The sequence below is a fragment of the Rhea americana genome, unplaced genomic scaffold, assembly GCF_003343005.1.
Source record: "Rhea americana isolate MKP2758 unplaced genomic scaffold, rheAme1 scaffold_68, whole genome shotgun sequence".
In the NCBI taxonomy this organism is placed as follows: domain Eukaryota; kingdom Metazoa; phylum Chordata; class Aves; order Rheiformes; family Rheidae; genus Rhea; species Rhea americana.
Window position 1 is genome coordinate 2340423 of NW_028186845.1, and position 22313 is coordinate 2362735.

A 22313-nucleotide genomic window follows, 5' to 3' on the forward strand; every position below is an offset into this window, starting at 1 on the left:
TCAAGTATCAGAGTACCAACTAGAAGAGCAAAGGAGACACAGAGGAAGTTCTAAGTTGAACTAATCATTGAAAATGCAGAAACATTTGAGAAGTATCAACCTAGAGTTGCTAGGAAGTCTGACTAAAGTGTGATAAAATTTGCTTTTGGGGGGGAGTTTTAAAATAAATCTACTGCAAAACACAAATGCTCCAGAGCTTACAGGCTAATACAAACAGTCCAGCCTCACTAAGGGGCAACCATATTCAGTCTCTGTCTTCCCTGATGTTTTGATCAGTGAAAATTAACAGGCACTAGGAAGCCAATACTATATTACCTTCTCCACAGTAGTTATTTATTGTATTTGCTTCTCCTTATTTCATGCCAGCAAAGTGATAAGTCATTTGATTCTATAGAGTGCAAACAAACATTCTGGCTCTTTCTACACAGACACGAGATTAAAAGAAAAAAAAAATCGCAGGTCTAACAAAAATAAGTCAAGTTTAAAAGATTAAAGGCCAATAGGGCATAATTACACCATCCACCAGCACATATACAACACCATCTGAGGAAACACTGAAGATGAGTGCACACAACAAACATATGGTAACAGTCTAGTAAGAACTGGCACTTCCGTCCCCCAGCTTTGTTCTTGTAAACCACTGAACTCTTGACTCAAGTCCGAAAAAAGAAAAATATTCAATCAGAAGCAGATGCTTGGTATGGAATATTTTAGCTGAAACAGTTAATGCTTGGAGAGCTTATAAGAAACTAAAACCAAAGTCTTTTAATGGCAGTTGTAATAACAAGCAATGCTACTAGTGCTGTTTGTAATAACAGTGCGTGAAAGTTTTAGTATTTTTAGTTTTGTTTCAGGAAAACAATTTAAGCATTAAAAATTGTATTTTTCTGCATGAGAATACGGAGATATTTTTATGTAAGCATCACTTAAAGATAGACACAAAATCAATAAGAAAAAAAGAAAACACCCAATACAGAAATCAAAGTTGTATAGTGCCTACAAGTACTTCTCATGTTCTCTAACCCCTCACTGTTTAATATCTTGCACTGAATATATAATCTAAGCAACTCCCAAAACAATCTCTTCTTAGTATGTTGTCACAGGAACAAATTAAAGCCATACCACCCTAAGCGTTAGGCTGCAGTGCCGTAATTATTTAAACTGTCTCTCCCCCACGTGGGCCCATCCTCTTTTGCTTAAACAAGCAGTCAACAGATCACAAGGTGATACAAACTTACCCTCCCACAAGTGAGTATTTTTTTTTAATGCGTTTTATCTCCTTGCAGCAGTTTATARTTACAGAGGAATCAGAAACATGCCCCTGCTGGCACAAAAGCGTGATGGGCAAACCAAGCAGCCTGGGCAGGGTTGCTCAGCTTGGGAAGAGGGCAGGAACCAGAAACATGGCAGCACCAATTTACATTGCCTTAAACTGGTGAGGAATTGCACTCTCAGGCAATATAGCTGGCTATAAATCAGAATTACAGCACTGAAGTTTTGAAGTTTACCGTCATTCTAAGGCAGAAAAACTGTTGCATAAAATCAGAATTCTTTTCAAAGGTTATTTGGAATGACCAATCTTTTCATAGTAATCATATCAAGATGGTTCGTTTTTGTAATATTGAAACAACATATTAGAAAATACTAATGATATGTCCCAGTATCCAGTTCCAGTAATGGCATACATACTGCATGCCAGTAGCAGCCCATATTTCAATATATTTAGTSGAAGTCAAAGTGATATTTGAAGTGAAATACAGTTACCTGAACTAAAACTAAAGTCAAATTCATTTAGATTAAAGTACAGTTAAAAACAAAGTAAACTGTTTAACTACTTCTCGCATTCCATTTTGTAAATTATATCAGTCTCAAACATATTTCAAAACAAAACATTGAAATTTTTTTTCAGCTGATCAAGTGGAAAAATACAGCAGTTATGTAAGTAAAACAACATTACATGTACTGGTAGATATTTTTCAGTCTCTGAACTCTATGATTCCATGTTACAGTTAAACAGCAAAAACTAGCAGACCAACCCCTCTGTTACACCAATATCATGGGATTTCTGCATACCTTTTATTTACTTAAGACTTCCTCTTAAAGCACAGTAAAAATGGCTTTTATATGTGCTCAGGAGACCATTAAGAACTTGTTCCATCCAAACATATAAACATTTTTATAAAAATCCATTTTCATAACTGAGCAAACTCTCATCCCCCTTTACATTCTTATTTATATAACTTCAAGGTCTTCATATAAGTGTCAAATTCTTAACCACTGTCCCCTGACTTGAATGTTTGCCTCAAATTATTGAAAAGGCCAACTCACTTAATTCTTAGACTCCCACTGCAATAGTTCTGTGGATCCTTAAAGAGCAACATGCACAACAAAAAAAAAGTACTAACTGCACAAATTCTGGTCACTACAGAAACTAATGGATAGGGCTCCACTCTCTCAGTTTCTAGATTTATGATAAAAATTCTAGAAGTTTCACAATATCCTGTACAAAATTAAATCTTTTATAACAGTTGTAGAGGAAAGTAGAAAATGTTATACTAGAAGAAACAATTAACAAAAAGGGTGCTTGACCTTATACAGGACACTTGTAACACTAGCGGATGCTAAAATCAGATTAAATTCTTACTGCAGTATATAATAAAAGGAGTCTCCACTTAAGGAGGCTTGTCTAGCTGTTTACATTTGTCAAGCTGCTCAAACTGCACAGTACTTTTGATAATGACAGTGAAGCTGTGATTAGCATGATCTGTGTTATTCAAGCAAAAGAAGTGACAGAAAACATTGTCCCTAAGCACAAAGTTACTGACCCAAGATGTCAATGATGCAACAGTGAGACATTACCAGGTTTCTTAAGCACAGTGGCAAAGAACCACTTACTCAAAATGTACCTCCCTAAAGCAAAGTTCAGCTAATTGACCAGCAGTGCAAAGATGCCTGTAATTTTAGTGATGGGGATGACACTTTGTTTATGGAACTCAAGTTCAACAGATTAATGTTTTAGAATAGCAAAGAAAATAGTAGACTCGACTCACTGGGTCATTCCAGTAGGTACAGCTGGAAAGAAAAATGATGACCTGAGGCTGCGTATTGACCCAAAAATATATGCACAAATAGATAAAGAGAGTATTTCCATTTACTAAAACAGACACAGGCACTACTGGAGTAAAATTATTTCCAAAACTAGATGCATCCGCAGGCTTTACCAGATACATCTAAGCGAGGAGACTGCAGAAGCTATGAACTTTCAATGCACCATTTGTCCGTCCCTGTTTCAAAGGGGTCACATCTGTCACTAGAGCCTGAGCCAGTCCACAGAACACAAAACAGTACAACTGTTTGAAGAGCTGAACACAGCGAAACTGTTTTTTCTAGGGTACTGAGTCTGTAGGAAGACTGAATAAAATAAAGGACACAGGCCTGTAAGAGCAAGCCAAAACAACAGAGTTTGAACCAGATAAGGCAAGTTGGCTGGCCGGCAAGTTATTGCATATCACTATGAAGGAGGTATTACTCACATTTCAGTGAAACACCTTGAGTTAACACCTTACAGCATCATAGAATATTACTTGTATTTGTATTGCAGCAGTGTTTAGATTATTAAAAAATTAAAAGGTCCGACTGGACAAAGCGGCAAAGCAAGGATCAAGTCTTCCAAAGACTCAATCCAAAGAAACCACAATGTCAGTGGCTAAGAAAGACTAGGAGCAAGAGGGAAATGACTGACCAAAACTCAGAGAGCAAGTCAGTAATATCCCTAGCACTGATGCGAGATACGATTCCTGCTACACAGCTTCCCTTTCACTAGGACTGCATTCCTCTTTGGCATCAAATTTACCTAGTATATGTCTCCTTCAGACTGAGAGATGAATCTTATTTTTGTAAGTTATCCACAATATTTGCTTGCCTTCTGTTTTCTATCCTCAGTACACTTTCTAGTATCCATATTAGACAATTTTCAATTACTGTCTTTGCACACTTCTACCACGTTCTCTCAACTTGTTGCCATTTTACTTTGACATCTTTCATCATGTTTTTTGCTTCACTCAGTAGCTAGGACACATCTAGCGTAGCCTGTTAGATGTGAACMACTGCCAAAATCTCAGTGTGGCAGCACTAATTGGCATGCAGCGTATGAGCAAATTTCCTCAATCAAAGGGCTTACCACAGACTTGAAAACTAGAATACAGTGCAACACATCAGTGTATCATCACGAGACTGAAGACTCAGAAGATTTCAAAGTTTCCTTAATCCATTTGCCTTAGACTACCTACACTAAAGTTTGACACGGCCGAAACAGCAGTTACAAACAGCTCGACATATGAACTGCTCCTCTCTCTGCAATGAGGCATTTCTTTGAAAGCCCTACCATAAGAAAGTTTGTATGCCAATGCTTCCAGCAAATTTACCATTATTTACAGAGTTTCTAGCTATTCATTACAAGTCAGTTTTTCATTGTTGCTGACCTACTTCTTCAGCTGATACCAAAAGAAAAACCCACAACACACTAAACCCCAAATCTCAATAAAACCCCTATCCTTTCTTCTCAAACATATTTTGTCAATATTTACTAATATAAGCAATTTAAGAAAGCTTAATAGTGTGTTATTTATTACCTTATTTCATATGAATGCTTAGTTACACTAATTCAAGAGTCAGTCACACATATTATGCATTACAAGACATGTCACACTTGTAATCACCTCTTTGTCACATAGACATGCATTTAGAAGCATGTTTGAACAGTAATTTACAATATTGCAACTGCTACTTACTTCACTAGGTAAGTACGGTATACAACAAACTAAGATCTACTACAAAATATGAAAACAAGATAAATTAGAATATTAATAGTACTATATCCATTTTGAAAGTTATATGCAAAAGACATTATCCACTTACAAAATGCTATGCTATTATAATTTAATGTAATGCAAATCCCTGCTGTGTTTTTAGCTAGCACTAATGAGATGAAATGAAGAAACAGAAAATTTAGGATATTTTTCATAACATTCAGGTGTACCATACTACTAAACCTCCAAAATAGTTATAAGAATTCCACTGTATGACAAGTCTGAAACTAGAATTAAATTATATTCAAAATAAAGATCCTCAGACAGTTCTCACACCACTAACTAWAATGTGGACTTACATCAAATAAYTGYGGTATAAATGAGTGCAGAAAGTAGCAGCTATGCCAGCCTCTGGATGCACAACTGCATATACATTTTTGTACAATCACTATTATGAGTGCCTAAAATTCAGGTAATTCCATACACATTTGACTGCACTTCAGGTTCACTATTTCTCTGTATACGTGTATTTCTGGTGCATGCATATTTCTGCTGCAAATGAATCTATACTGTGGTCATGTATACCTGAATTCATTTTTAAGACTTACTGCATTCTGTATTTCCAGTTTCTACAATTCTTGTTCTAGCTTACAGCAAATCTGAAACTGTGAATTCCCAGTTATCTATGTCTTATATAGTAAAARAAATCTGCACACTTGCCTTCATACTTAATGCTCTGATTCAGGAAAACAATTAAACAGATACCTAACTTCAAGCTCATGAATACCTTCCATTGGCTATGAAGAGATTTAAGCACATGCATTAGCATTTGGCTGAAGAGAGGTCATTTCCTGAAAGTAATACGTATATRCACTTGGGATTTACTTACGCAAATATGATTTTACACACATATGCTCTACCTAGAACACAGCCATCCAATAATCAGTATGTAAAGCATGTGCATGTACCTAAATGCAGCAGCACTTTTGCATGCTGACTTTTTTTTTTTTTTAATACAACTTGGCCTGACTAGAGGCATGGCTTAAATTAAATGCCAAGCTTCTTTCTTGAGACTGAATGAATTAACATTATTAGCCAGATAATAACCACAGTATAATACCACACTGAAGCCTAGGGCAATGTTTCAGGAGAATTTTCTTAGAAATTCAGGCCTGATAGGAGATGCTAATGAGTTCAGAGAAGTAAATATAGTTCTTTAAATAACAAATGACAACTTGTCTATAATAGTAAGTTTCTCAGCACATTTACAAACCATTTGCTTGTGAATGAGAAAGTGACTTTCATTTAGCTGGACTTCAGCTCTCAAGAACAATCACTATCCTAACATGCCAAAAGAAAAAAAAGTGCAAATACGCAAGAGGAGAGCAAATGAAACACTTGTTAAGGCCTCGCAAGGAAACCATACAAACACCTTATTAAATAAGTTTAATTAACTGGCTCTTCTCTAAACCGTACTGTGCACAGCAATGCTGAGAGGCAAATTCCTTGCTCTGAAGCTTTGCTTTACTTCTCTGCAGGAAACTAGTATTTTTTTCCTCTTTTATTCTCAAAGAACACGGCCCAGAATCTCGCAGCTGCTGCTGCTAGTAGTGGCTAGCTGTGGCACTGCTACTGACTCTTTTAGGCTATGTTTTTTTGGAGCATGGTTTAGTCAACATTGACCCAGGTTCTAGCTGAGAGAAACGGCTTAAGGAGATCTGATTGCTCATAATCTGTTGCAGTAACACTTTCTCCCACCTTTAACAAGTGTAACCTACAGGTCTCTCTTTTATAAAATTGTTTTCAGATAGAAAAAGGCCACATATTGGTGCTTAACCCTAAGTCTAATGCAAATACTTATTTGAGAAGATGCATTTGTGACTCTCAAAACAGCATGGCAGCAGAGATGTACTGCTCTAGAAGAAAGCCAGACTCTCTTTACAAGTCTGAATCTCCTGCAGTCTCTGAAAGTGAGCAGGAGGCTAATATAATTCTCACCTCCAGACTGCAGCAATCAAAACAGAATCCCATATTTTAGATTCCTCACATCAGCACTTTTACAGTATGTTGAGTCACTAGGATGTTCATTAATTTTAATGTACTATATTAAAATGACTGGCACTAAGCAGGCCATGCAATTTTCTGCCAGGCACTTTGTTTTCCCTACCAACCTGGGAAAAGTCCCTTTATGAAATACCAGTGATTTGACTTTTGTTTCACTCTTGAGGTGCTTCCATATATCTCATGGCTGCCTCTACAACCAGCTACCCTAGGGAAAGGGTTGGCAGGACTGAACTGGAACAAACTAAACAATGAAGAGTCTTTTATTAGTAATCTTCTTATGTCAGTCAAACAGCACCACTAATACCAATAGGATAAAAAGCAAAATGATTTTCTGTTGTTAGAGATGGCAACAACAGAATTACAGAGGGCTTAAAAGTTTCCCTCCTCCAAAAAAAGGAGACAGCAGTTTTTATAAAACAGTATCCACAACCAGCACGGTCTGAGCAAGAACTGGGAAGCGTCAAGACTCGGCAGTCACCTACAATTCTGAAAAAAAAAAAAAAAAAAAAAAAAAAAAAAACAAAAAACACACTGGATCACGCATGTACCAAGTTTGCACTCCTGCATCACTTCGGAGAACATCTGCCTTTGCCAGAGGAGCTCCACGATCCCAGAAGCTCAGTGATGGAAAGACCCTCAGACCACTCGACCGACCCCTCTGCTGACACATACCGGTTCCTCACCCAGCAAGATCACGAGCATTGGGCCCAGTGCCCATCTCCAGAGCTATTACTGCACGATGCAGCATCAGCTAAAGAAGGTTATTCCATAATCTAAACATTGCCACTGTATTACTAGTGCCTCCTACAATCTTTTCACCCCTCCACAAACTGTCCCGAGCTGGGGCACACTCTCCCATAGAGAAGATGCCACTATTACAATGCAATAATTAACAGTATTATTTGCAAGAGGCAAGAAAAGAAAGGAAACTTTCTCCCTTTTCTCTTTTCAGTCAAAAGCAAACTTAAGGTTTCTTAACAAACATTAGAGGAATTCGAAAATTTAAGGAGACAGAGGTAGGGAGAGGATTAAATATAAAGGGGGGGGGGGGAGAGACGGGGGAAGGAGGACGAAGTCGTTTCGTTCACGCTCTGCCACGGGGAAAGCGTGAACCCGCTCAGGAAGGCGCTTCAGCCGGCGGCTGCGAGGCGCCCGGCGCAGCCTGCGGATCAACTGGTGCCGCCGCGCGCGGCCCCGGCAGAGCCGGGCGGGCTCCCCCCGCGCGGCGCCGCCGGCCGCTGCCCGCCGCTTACCTCTGCAGAGCAGCGCTCCGAGGAGCAGCCTGACAGCCGCGCCGCCGCCGGCCGCCCCCGCCATGCCGAGCACACGGCAACGCGTCCCGGGCGCCGCTCCGGGAGCCTCCGCCGCCCGCACCGCTAGCTGCTGCCGCCGGCGGCCGCCCGCGCCATGGCCCGGCCTCTCACGCACACCTCCCCGCGCGGCGGCGGCGGCCCGCTCAGCGCCGAGCCGGGCTGCTCCCCATGCCGGCTCCGCGCCGCCTCAGCCTCGCCTCGCCCCCTGCCCTAGCGCGGGGCTGGCGGGCGCGTCGCCACCGCCGCGCTCCGCGGGCAAAACTTTTCAAGCGGGCGGGCGGGCGGGCGAGCGCGGGGCGGGGAAGGTCCCGGAGCGCGGGGGGAGCCGCTGCGGGCTGGGGCTGCCCCCGGCCGCCGCCACCGCCTGCGCTTCCCCGGCCCTTTATCTCGGGGCCGCCGGCAACGGCGCGCGGAGACTTTTCTCTGAGGGGGGCGAGGCAAAGCGCCATCAGGCGGCGGAGGCGGTAACCTGTGGGATGAACTCGGACGTGCTCCAATCAGGGGGGGAGCCCGCCCGGGCACCCGCGCACGGGCGCCCGCGCCCGGCCCGCCCTGCACCCCCCACCCCCCACCCCGCGGCGGCCGTTGGTCTCGCGCGGGCGGCCGTTGGAGGCGGCCGTTGGAGCGGGCCGGGGGGCGGGAAAGGGGGGCGCCGCCCGCCGCGAGGCCGAGGTGGGGAGCGGGAGTCAGTGCCCTCGCGCGCAGCCCCCCGCAGGCAGAGGCCGACGAGGTGAGGGGCCCCCCCGCGGCACACACCCCCGTCAGGGCACCGGGGGAGGGGGAAGGACGGATGTCGAGGTCAAATGGCGGGAGAGGGGAGAGCTCGGCCAGGTTGGGGCAAAGCACAGAGCTCGGGAGGGGGGTGTTTGAGCAAAGGGCCCGGGGGGGGGGGGGGGGGGCGCGAAGAGAGCCCGCGCAGAAACGAGGGACTGTCACTCCCTCCTTTCTCCAGGCTTGCTTTCCCCAAGCRCTGGTATAGAGCAACATCTTTTTAAAATAGCAAACAAAAAAGAGAGGAGCCTTACTAAGAACAGGAGACTTCATCACACCTACATACTTCCCTCAGGAGACCGCGTGAGAAAGGTGTAGCAGGTTTTAGTTGTGTTGCTTGGGTGGGTACAGCCTCCAAGCTGAAAAGGCTGACCCAYCTGGGTTTTTCCCATCTCCAGCTCAATCGTTGCTTCTTCCTCCTTATCTTCTGTCTCTCTTTTCCTTCTTTCTGCAGGAATCTTTAGTTCCTTCTTCCAAACATAATTCTCAGGCCATATTTTTATTCCCACTCATTTAAATTGATGCTCTCATTTGAGAGTCCTGGATAACTTTGGTATCTCTTTCTCCTCCTTCTGGCCAAAAAAAGCAAAYGTGCATAGCCCAACATTTAACACACTTCTAGTAATTTTTGCTAGAGCTGTGGCATAAGGTAGGCATGGTATAGTTACTCAGTGAGAAATACAGAGCACAAGAGTTACCTAAATAGGAAATAAAACCTGCTGCTCCTAAACAAAATGTTGCTGAAAGCAGTGATTTTGCTTGCAACCTGCTGCTTTTATCCTGAGAAGTTAGGCCCTGCCCCTTCAAGCAAATACTCGCAACTGGTGCCCTTTTTGCTGGCTAATTGACTAAATTGGTGAGATCTGTAGCCAGATACTGAAACAGGGATGAGCACTTTTCTTTAGGAGGTTTCCTAAGTAAAATGAATAAAAACTTATGACTGATGCTTATAAAAAACCCAAATTTTTATATGGGGCATTATTCTTAGTATAATAAGCCAAATCATAAAAGACTACCTTAAAATACTGAATCCTTATGAGGAACTGAAGAGAATTTTGTCTGTAATATGTTTTGTATTGCCATAATTTACATGATTTTATTGTCAGTAGCAGCTAATTGAAATCCAGAAAAAGCAATAAGAATGTATCATATAGATACAATTCTAAGATAATTTTCCCTCATAAGACTGTAAAAAAAAGCTTTTTTTCCAATGAAAAACTCATTCAAAAATATGTAACATTTTTGTGTACCATGTCTCTTCTACTGTGATTAAGAATTCAGCTAGACACTACAGATACTTGTTAGATGAGCTTAAATGTAAGAATCTTGCAGCCAATAGTAGAATATAGAAGCTAAAAAACATTTATGCCTTGTCTATACTTGGATTTGTGGATAATATGTATATACAATTAATCTGATTTATAAGGTAAAGCAGGTACAATAAGGATAAATGGTACTACTTACCAAGGGGCCATATATAATGTTATATAATGTTATTTGCATAAAATAAAATGCTCAGAAGAAGGTTTAGGGTATTATATGTAGAATCCATTGGCAGAGACTTTCATGGACAAGAAATGGAAATCAGATAACAGTGATAAACATGGTATAAAAATCTGAATAGAATAGATTTTGCTATCAGCTGTCTTTATGCCTTTGCAATTTGATTTCTTGCAGTGGATGCAGCTGAATGCAATTTTTTAGGTACCAGAACTTTCAATAGAAGCTATGCCTAAGATGATTTGTTTAGGTTGGCATTTTCAAAGGAACCTAAATGAGTTAGATAAGCAAGTTGTACTCAGATTCAAAGAAGCTAGCTTAATTTATAGATGCATTTATAATGAAAATAGGGGATCCTATGAAGAATTTAAAACAATATATTTAATAGCAAACACAAAAATAGAGGATGAATATATCTGAAGACAATGGAAAAAGGAAGCTGGAAAGGAAATTGAAAAGGGAAACCATAACATTAAGATGCAAAAAATATGGAAAATGCCATTACCAGTCTTTGATATTGTTCAGATTCTGCCTGGAAACATGTAAGCAAAAATATTCTATAGATGTTAAAATATAAGTAATACTAATATTTGGTTTTATGACTTTTTATGATATTTTATTGATCCAGAGTGGTTTTGTCTATTTAAAGTTAGATTCTGCCATTTTATTCATATTGATTATTATGTTACTCCTCAAATTATCCTACTGGACTCAAGTAGGTTAGTTTGCAGAAGCTATGTAACATGAATGGATACAAGTTTAGTCTGAAGAGATCAGGTCTGTTCTCACTAAAGTTTATGGAAGTTTAATCCCAGAATCTAGCTTTTGCCTTTTCAAAGGGTTAATAATGTGAGTGAAATGTTTTTTTTTTTTCTTAGTGAGTTTTACCATTAACCTTAGCTTAAACTTAGCACATAGTAATGATGTATCAAGACGTTTGTTCTGAATGCAAGGAATGCTGATTAGTGTATAACTTAATTTTACATAGATTTTGTCATAATTTTGGTGTTTTTCATTTGTAATAAGTACTTCATGAACAGATACTTTTAATATAGTTATATAACTTGATTTATATAAGGGAATCTCAAGAGTTGATATCTCAAATTTTGATGTCTTCATAGACTTTTTCTGTGTGACTTAAAACAAGCACAACTGAAATTTTTTGGTCTTACATGCAGTGTGTTTCCTGCAGCAAATGTAAGGAAATTTGGAATCTTCCCAGAAACAACTAGGTGGTGTCAGTGGGCTAAATTTGGCTTCTTAGGGTCACTCAGCCTCCTAACATTTTCAGTGTACTTTGGGCTACCTGCTTCAAGGGCTGTTGCAACCTGCACTTCAGATTTTGGGAACAGCAGTGTTGAAGTCATGTGCCAATTCACTGACCCAAAGCTGAAGAATCAAAAGAGCAACTGGTGTGGGAACTCCCCAGCCTGTATGCATCTTCTGAACAACTAGTATTTTGTAGGTGCACGTTATGCATCCATACAGAAGTTCTGTATGGCAGACATACCTCACCAGCATTTCTCAAGTGAAAACATGGTCATACACTTGGAGGAGTCACGTGTTGATTGAATAGGTGATTGAATGTTACAATAGGCACTTCCAGCTCTCCAATTTCCCATTCTTTTGTTGGATAAGAAAAAAAGCTATAGCACTGTCTTATACTGAACATAGAGATGTATAACATTCATCGTAAAATGGAAAATGCTTGAAGTACAAAATTTTACACCTTTTTCTTAATGTGAATGTATGTTTATTTTAAGGAGAAAAAATGGACAAATTATGTGCAATGTAGACCTTCTGTAACAAAAGAAAATAAAAAATGTGCTAAGCAGACCAAAGATGGGACTGGAAGTAAAAGTATGTCAGAAGGAATAATCTGATAGGACTTCAGAAGGGCAGATATTGGGGTAGTGATGTTGCCAGCAATTCAACACTCACAACATAAGTGAGTATAATAGACATTATAGCCTGTAATCTTGATTTTAATCAGTCTATAATGAAAACTAGTCTTTGACCACTGTAATATAATTTACCCTCAAAATATTTATTGTCCTTGATACATGCAACTATTTTTGGATATGATCATTTAACACTGACTGTGTCTTACTACCCAAAGGCTCATTTAACTTGTTCTGTATTTTCACTTGCCATGTATTGTTGTCCTTGGCACTATATCATACAAATGACTCTGTCTTTCAGTGTGACCTTAAACAAGTCATCTATTCTATTCCTCAATGTCTGTATATGTATAATGGGATAATGACACCAAATAGCTTCTGTAAAGCGCATGGGCATGTAGAGGAAAAAAGCAATATATATATTCTAGCATTCTTTAAAATTAATAGGACTCAATTTCTTATTTAATATATGCCTATCTGCTCGCATATTGTCTGTAATTTATTCATAATTGTTCTTAACTCATTTGATTTAATTTAAATTTAGCATTTCTTTTTAAATCCTTGGAATGTGATCATGGCCAGTTTATTGCAAGTGTCTGTACTGAAACTGCATTCTGTGTTGCTCCATGTATGCAAGGTCTCAACAGGAAGAAATGGAGGTGGGGGGAGCAAATTCTGCCAATGATTTGAGGCCATGTTAAGGAATACAGTGCAAGAATGTTCAGGATTCAGTTTTATCCCATCTTTGCACCTGGGTGTGTTATCATCTCTCTTCTTTCTTTCAGGCTTTGTTTTGCAGTTGAACGTATTGCTATTTAAAGTGATTTTATTATACTTCAGCATCAGCATTTCTCCTTGAAATAGAGATAAAATCTCTTAGAGTTGTTCCTTTGTGCTACATGCGGATAGGATGGCATGGGTTTATATTCAGTACATCTTGTGTTTATTTTTCTATCATAGTGCCTAGACCTGTCATCTTTTTGGTCAATTAATTTTTTTAACAATGACTTTGGAGCATAAGATGCCATTACTTGGAAAAAGAACCAGCGTACTGATTTCCTGTTTTCTTTCCTGGTTACACTCATGATTACGTGGGTCAGAAMTTTGGGTGGGCACAAGTGTGTATCCTTCAGTCTTAGAGCTGGGGAGGAGGTTTCTTTTTTGACCCAAAGAGCACACTTCAAAATCTAGCAGAATATATTAAAAAGAAGAATAGTAGATATTCAAATCATTGATGTCACAGGGAGTGAGTATTCTGCCTCCCCTCCTACCTTTTTTAACACTGCTACAGAGGTGAGATAAATTTTAGTAACAATGGAGACAAGATACCAGGTGGCTAACAGTAGTTCTAAGTATTTATTGTCTAATTCTAGTCACAGATAGTTTAGTAAAGTAAAGGAAGTGTCTCTTTTCTCACTCCTGCCTTTGCAAAATTTATCAGCGGGAAGCTTTAGAGAAACTGGTCCAAGAAAGCAACATCAGGGTAAATGGTATATCATTTAAAATGGGACATTTGATAAAGAATATATATATAGGGATCTATGAGTCTTTTCAAGATTTGAATTTCTGGTTCTTTTCTTAGGAGCCTTGTTTGAGGCCTTACCTGAGACATAAGCTTTAGAAAAGTCATGCTATTAGATAGATGGAGAGTTTAATTTTTTATACTTATATAAAAAATTACTCTATGTTCATGTAAAAGCTTTTCCAAAGTGTTCAATAAACAAAGTTTTTGGACAGTCCCATCTTTTTTTTCCTCAGTATCCTAAGAATCTCTATTATGAGAATAATTGTACAGAGTCAGACCAAAGGTTCACTGAGCTTGTTTCTGACAGTGGTGAAAAAACTTGTTGGGAAGGGTACAAGAGAAGGGCAAGCGTGCAGTGGTATTCCTTTCTCAGGCTCTAAATAATTGAGGCTTAGGAGATTCCCGAGACAGCAATAGTTTCACTGGCTTTGATAACACTTGATGGATTTCACTCCCCCGGATTTTTCTAATTGTTTCTGAACTTGTCCACATTCTTAGCATCCACAAATCCTGTATGAATTCTAGAAGCAAACCCCAGTGTTTTTATACGTAAATAATGATTCTATGTGACTGGTTTTGGATGACAAACTTGTGATAACTCAGAAGGGCCAACTTTTCATGATCTCTGTACTTCTAGTAAATACTCAAATGATCATTTCAAATTAACGTTCGGAGCTGTTTGCTTCCAGGAACATAACTTGAACGTAACATTTGTGAAAAGCAAAAGTGAGCAAAACTTGAACAAAGCAATGACGAATTACTGCTTTTCACATTACACACATTTGCTGAAATCTCTGGTAGCATTTTTTTCAACTGTAATGCCAGTTTCTTTCTTTACTTCTTTGTTTTATCCAAGCATTATAGGTTACTATAACCTGAAACTTCAAACTCTTGGGAAGGACTGTCTTCTGTAAAGCTGTGCACTCACTGAAACAATGGAGTCCTTCACTAACTATGATTTCTGGATTCTACTGCAATAGGAGTCTATAAACCAGTAATGCCTATGGCTTATATAGTGTTTTTCATGTGTATATCTTATAGCAGTTCTGTATATGAGTAACATTTAGGAATAACTCATCCACAAGTCTGATCCCTCTTATTGCTTCCTTTACATTTATATACATTAAATACAACAAATTAAGATACCTTGAGAAGCTTCAAATATATATATGATAAACTATTTCCTGCAATGTGAAATAATCATTAGTACATATAGATGTACTAACTTAGGATACAAATATTGTCAGCTATAACACATTTGAAAGGTGTTTGTTACTTTACTGCAGCATGTTTTGTTTTGCTTGAAGTTAAGTCTTTGAAACACTCAGACACATCTGTTGCAGGTTGCATTTTGAAAAAGGATAGCTACCTCAAAGTGCTGTGTCCAGAATAAATTGCTAATCCAGGTGAACCCCTTGACACTTAGCCTCAGTCCAACCATTAATTTAAACACGTGGTAACAATTATTAGACTCTAAAGCTGTTTTAGACATACCAGATCTGTTGTGACTGTACATGTGAATAGTTATATTAATACCATATTCTCTGACAATGATAACAGAAGTGAAAGCATCTGAACAGGGGTTGAGATAAACATCTTTCATCCTTTCCTTAAAAAGTCTTTTTTTTTCCTATTAAGGTTGGTTTAAGCTCAAAGTTGTGAGTGAGTTTTGTTCTAAGGTTTTGGATCAAGGGATTTTTCAGCTGGGCGCTCGCAGAGCTGAATGCGGGTGAGTGCCTTTGCAGTGCGAGCAGTGCCCCCTGGTGCATCAGCCAGGGCTGCCTGCATCTTGCCAGAGGGAAAAAAGAAGGCACAAGGTTGGCTCTTTTTTCCTCTCCTCCCAATGCATCTGGTGCTGAAGAGCAATACGAAAGCACCAAGTTTCATTAATGTGGCACACAGATAAACAATATTCAGGTCATTCTGTGGTCATGATGGATTATTTGGTCACAACAAGCATATTATCCTTGCTTAATGAATGGAACATGCCATTTCTTCCTAGCCATTGTCAGTCTATGATGCAGTACAATTAGCAGAGGTTCTCATTTAATTACCTAGCGTAATAGGACCTGAAATGCTGAAATACAGTCTTTCTTATAACTACTGCTTTTCAACAGTCCTTAGGCTAATGAGGATAATGTTCTAACCTCATGCATATTATTTATAAAGAAAACATTGCAAAACAAATACAGACTTASAGGATTATTCTTCTTCAAATTGCTTTAGGAATTGTTTTGATTACTGTGACTAATAACTGTGGTAAATTGATGAAGATGCAATTAAATAGTACTCATTAAAAATTAATAATAATCTTGCCAGAAGTAGGAACTTTAGTATATTACCATTGTCTCTCTCTTTTCCCAGTCRAAAGAAGAAAGATGACAACAAATGGATTTATGATGACATTTTAAATACAGCTGTCTTTTTAATAGTAAGATTTCTGATTCTTCCCTGTGTTGGGATAGATTTTATTTTAAAACATAGAAAACTTCCTTTAAGTGCATAAGTCATATAAAAACAACCATTTCTAGAACTAAGCCACTTACTATGACTATCACCAGAAAATTAAGATCTTTCAAAACTCACTTCACCATACATTGTTCTATTCAGTCTCTGTTACACGTTGACACTTAATTGTGTAGGAGGCATGGAGCAGCCTACTAAGTTCTTACACTAGGGCATTCCAGTTCTGTGCAGAAACACTGAAAACACCTGATATGATGTTTATGTTTCAGGGAGTTGCACTAGATAACCTGCAGAGGTCCCTTTCAATATAAACTATTCTGTGATTCTATCTCCTAATTTATGTGACATGGAAATCACTAAGTTACTTTAGAAGGACTTCTTTTAATATGAAGGAAAAGGATTTTTTTTCCAATAATAGCTTCCCATGCAGAGCTGTCAGTAAATGCATCTCAAGAACATCAGAGCAGAAGAASAACAAACCTGGTTTATTCTTTACGGGTGTCACCAATCCCATACAAATCATTGGTGTTGAGAGTAGGAGGTTAAAGTAAGAGAAGAACTTAACCCAAAAAGCTTTAGAGAAGCAAGTAATTGGATCAGTGGACTACAGTCAGCCCTGAACGTTTCTTGCAGAAAGCACCATTGCAGTCACCATCATGAGACTTTTAAAATGAAAGGTAATATGATTCTGCAGGTGAGCCATAGACTATTTGTTATGTGCCTACTAAATATTTGTGGTCTGAAGATCACAGTTGGGCAGTCTCTGGCGTCCACAGAGATAGGATGTACACTTTATAACATCCCCTGAGATCAATAGGAACTTAAAAAGGAGTGTGTARCCTTGCCTACACTTCCCTCCTTAGTAGCAGATATATCAGACTTTGTTACAAGGCGCAGCTCAATTTCCTGAAGTGATGTGTTTTATTTAGACTGAGAAGATCAAGGCGGAAGCCACCCACATAACTCTTCTGTCAGTGCTCACTGCTTTTCTGACTGTCTTTGTGAACAGGAGTTAGTAGAAAGAAACTTAAAGATGCCCAAGGAGAAATAGGTCCAACATCTAGCTCTGTGGCTAATCTTTGATGTTCTAAGCTGCATCATTCAGCAAATTCTAATACTTTCAATTGATAGTTTAATAGGGCCCATGCGCCAGGTAGGCGTATCTGTTTAACTCCTGAATGTCTTAGATAAATCACAGTATCAGAATAGCAGAACATTTTTCTGTAGTAAAAAGATGGAAATTTGTAACTTTGGAATTAAAAGTGTCCTCCTGCTGTATGGCTCACATATTTAGTGCCATAAATAAGTTGTGGGTGAAGTCATTTTTCTCTGATGACACAAAAAGTATTATAAAGATTCATGATGAGCTTTTTAAAGCTTCCTTGATTTCTGTCTTCTCAAAGATCTAGACTTAAAGCTGACATAATGGTCCATATATCAGGAATGTTCTTTCCCCCCATCCTTCATAAAGCAGGAATTGGCCAGGTTCCCACAACTGTGTACACGCAACATGCACTGAGCTAAATGAAAGCTGCTCAGTGAGACAGCTTTACATTTTGCCTACGTTGCCACCAAAAGTAGCTACAGAATGAGTACAGTTAAATTACATTTTGCTGTAGAGCTGATCAAATGATATAAATAATGAAGGATAATGTAAAGGTAAATCAGGAATTTCATTAATTTCTCCATTAATGCAAGGCCAAAGAGATACTCGATACAATTGGAAGGGCAATTTTAAAATTGCACTTATGAAAAGAGGCAATGTGTGTGAAACTCCTTACTACAGACACCACTGGAGGAAGAAATTTATAGCATTAAAAAAAGATGAGAGACTTACATGGAGAATGTCCAAATTTACAATAGCAGTATTTACACAAGTCTTCAAATTTCAGAAATTTTATAAAACCTCATCCATCAGAGTATTAGCTAACTTTTAACCAAAGAACGTAAGGAACTCATTTGCTGGCAAATTATCTTGTAAACATGTACAACAGTTCCTCGTGCCTTACTTGAAGCAGATTCATGGTAATAAAATAGACAAATCTCTGAATCAGTGAGGTATTCTGACTTGTCCATTCATATTAATTCAAAAGATTTCATTAAAAATAACCAAGAAAAGAAAATTCCCTGGCTTTTAACTGCTAATTTCATTTGTAAATACAACATTTAATTGAATCAGTAGTCAGCAACTGCATTAATCCAAACCTTTGCTGCAGCTGCTTCTAGGAGGGTTAAACTGTGAGAGCTTTTGCTACTCTTACCTGATTTTATTGTGGGGCTTAATTTAAAACTGCACATGACGGCATACTGGGATACTTTGATATTATTGTCAATACAACAGAAACATAATTATCTTTTGTTATTAAATCGTTATACTGCATTGGCACCTAGACGATGACATATTCTATTTGTGCTACATGTGATGCAAAACTGGTATTAGATACGTCTTGGAAAGAAAAGCTTGCAATCAGCAGCATAAGAATTGGATGAAACTTCTCTGCAGTTTACTGCTACGAATGCATGTGTTATACTTTCAAAACACTCAATCAGTGCTCTGATTTCAAATATCAACTGTGTTTTCTTGTCCAAAACAGAGTAACTTTCATCCAGAGGAAGCAAAAACAACTGCACGCTTGTGACCTGTAAATAGATAAAACGTCCATGTTTTGTACACAAGACTTTGCCCTCTGTGTCCTGTGGGATGCTTTTCCCTGGGAGAATGAGCAGTAGAAATTTTTAATGTTCCTCTCTTTCTCCTAGAAAGGTAGCGGTCTCAATCCTTGTCTCTGAAACATCCATAAAAGCCCTCTCCTGACTTCAAGGACAATAGTAGTCTGTGAGTGTTCACTGTCTCCTAGAATATTTATTCGTGGACATTCCTCATTTAATTCATAAAAAGTTACTATGTTCTTTCCTTCTGATTAGTGACAATGATTTAAACATTATGTTCCTCTAAATTTCCTATGCTCACTCCTTGGATGAGTGAACAGAACCAGACATTGATCTTGTTGGGTTATTGCTCTGTCCACTGTGCTTGGCCGCCCAAGTTCTGTTAATTTGAAAGGTGTGGAAAAAAATAAAGCTACAAAAAAAATTTTGCATCAGGATTCCATCTTCAAAGTGGAAGACCTAGACTTAGTTTGTCTGAGTGACAGCTATCTACATTATAGGAAGTAATAGTTTTTCCTTATCTGATAAGATAATGTGGAGACTGTTGTGAGGCTTGTAGATACTATTGCATTGAGGTCTTCCTATAAATTTCAGGTGAAGAAACAGTAGGAAGAGCACATGATTACTTTTAGTCTTCTTGCAGTCACATTCCTCATCCTTAGCAATTGTCAATATTGAACAGAGTCATTTCAAAATACTGCGTGTCCATTATTCAAAGACCACAATTTAGTCATGTTATGAAGTAAGAGTTTTATTTAATGCAAATTGATTCTGAAGTGCTGGGAATATCGAAACTGTATTTCAGTGAATAAATGGAATGTATTTGATATTAAAAGAACACAAAAGAAAAAAATCTACTGCTTAGACCATTGCTATGTAGTTTGATCATTTAGATAGCTGCTTAATGTTAATAATGCCAATCTCATAAAATATCTGTATGAGAGAGCGTAAATTTTATTTGCTTTAATTTATGATATTGAAAAGTGCCTATACCTTTTAAGATATTCAGACTGGGGTTAATTTTACTTACAGTGCCTTATTAAGCAGCTTAATGGTGATTCGAAGTGAGAAGCTATTCAGACGCAATGGTAGTTAAATACTTTCTTCTAGGTCAGGTTTTTAATTGGCTCTAGCTGTGGAAGAAAAGGGCGGAGGACTATAAAAAGAGAGGAAGAATTTCTGTGCATTGATTGAATGTCCAGACAGAGCAATATTTTAAGTGGAAAAGGAAAACCATGGGTTCTCACTGGGAGTCCTAGTAGATGGTGAAGTTTCAGCAGGGAAACAAGTTCCACAGTTGCATACAAGCTGTTTGAATAAAGATATTAATCATCAATTTTTTTCTTAGTTCCTGTTCTTTTTCTAATTTCCAAATTAAGTAGAAGTGTTTTTATCAATCTTAGTTGGATTCAGAAAGGTAGTTGAAAGAAGAGAAGTTTCCTCTGAGGAAAGATCTTTTTACTGGGCATTCCAGGTGCTTGTTCATTTCTCTTTTGATTGTGTGAATGTTTTACTTCAACTTTCGTAAACAAACATTTGCCTTAGATAATATAAAGAAATCTTGGAGTATTATGAAAGCACATTCCAACACTACAGAGCACTGTGAATGGTCACGTTTACAAGGTCAAGCATGCTTGCCGAAAGACCAAAGAGGCATATTTTATTTAAACAGAGAAACAAAGGGTGAAAGGGCTCAGGCCACTGAAAAGGCTATTGTCTTTCTTTCAAGGGACTGCAGAGTTCATGAAACAGAAATCAGATCAGACTGAGATCGAGCCAGATGGCTTTGCCGCCTGACATGGTTAGGCAATCTGTCTGACCTTGTTAGGAAACCAGAGTGAACAGAAAATAATGCCCACTTGCCACTTGCACCTAAAAAGGTTTTTAAACAATAGTGAAAACCTAACATGTCAATTATGCAGCTTATACCGCTAGAACTAATGGGAGGATAATTTCAGTGACCTGCTATGTTATTCCATTATTACCATGAACTGCACGGCAGAGGGCCCTGTAGTACAGCTACAGATAAAGGAAGGTTATTTTCTAAAGCTCCATTCATTTTCTGATGCCAGCTGAGATAGTTGTGTTGAGCAACTGGAAGCTTGCTTCTATTTGTCCATATGCATTTGGTTTTTCTCATGTTTAAAATACCAACCATTAGTAAAATGATGAGCAAAATGCAGTTTTATTGTATTAAAATTCATTACTCAGTTGGACAAATAACGTTTTGTAGCTGAGGAAATTCAAAGTAGAACCATCTTTTCTATTAATTCTTGTAATCTTTTACACCCATATAGAACATGCATACTGTGCTATAAAAATCAGAATAGTGATATTACACCACTTTATGCCAGTATGCAGGGATACAAAAAAGATAGGATAGTAGAGTAACACAAAACAATAGCAGGCTAGTACTGCTAGGCAAAATATTTTTACCAAAGCTKTGTGAAGAGGCAAACTAATATGCTACATATTGTTTGTGAAAAAGCTTCTACCTTGTTTCCCAAGACTGGAATTTTGCAAGACTTATGACTACCAAAGCAGTTGGAAAATAATCTTTTGTGTATTAACTGGAAAAAGACAGAGTAAAATGGTCAAAATTTGGGTTTCCATGTGTTGTTTTGAATACTGGTTCCCAAACCTTTCCATGCTATGATGATCCTCATGCTGCAACCAAATAATGTTTCAAGGACCATTGTTCAACCACAGAGAAGTGTTGTGGACGTTTGAGCCCTTGCTATAATATCTGGGGAGAGAAAATGTCTTAGCAAGTTAGAAGATGAAGACCTCAAAAAGGGTATACGTGAGTCATAAGTAGATTTGACAGGTGTTTAGACCATAAGCTGGAGTGCTGAAGATTCCAGATCAATGGAGTTCTTGTTYGGACTGTCACCCAAAAGCAGAAATAAGAATATAGTGCAGACATTACTTAAGCTTCTTCAGGAGCTGGCCAAGAAGATGACCCTAGCACTGTTGACATCTCTTTTTTTTTTTTGGCAGAGAAGGGAAGGGAAGCGGGAAAATTCAGGACACTGAAGGAAAAGTTTAATCTGAACAGGTGGCAATCTGTCAGGACCTCAGGCTCTCCAGTTAACCCTTGCTACACACAAATGAATTCTTAAGTAGTAACTTTCTAATAGCCAGTTCCACCTCAATGAATGCACATTATTAAGCTGTGATTCTCTTTTTCTTCCTTAGAATTTCCTTTTTTTGTTGTTGTTGCACAGCCACAAAATTTTCTTTCAAATTTCTTTTCCAAATCTTCCCTTCCAGCTATAGATGGCTCTCATATTCT

General features: G+C 38.5%; 1 protein-coding gene across 1 annotated transcript in view; it reads right to left on the reverse strand.

Annotated features, from left to right (window-relative positions):
- Nucleotides 1-8372, reverse strand: part of TMEM132C (transmembrane protein 132C) — a 206311-nt gene extending 197939 nt beyond the window's left edge. Inside the window, exon 1 of the mRNA XM_085321023.1 lies at nt 8126-8372. Within this exon, the coding sequence (XP_085177149.1) occupies nt 8126-8189 (64 nt within the window). The 5' untranslated portion in view covers nt 8190-8372. The remainder of the gene's footprint in view (nt 1-8125) is intronic.
- Nucleotides 8373-22313: the final 13941 nt, after the last annotated feature.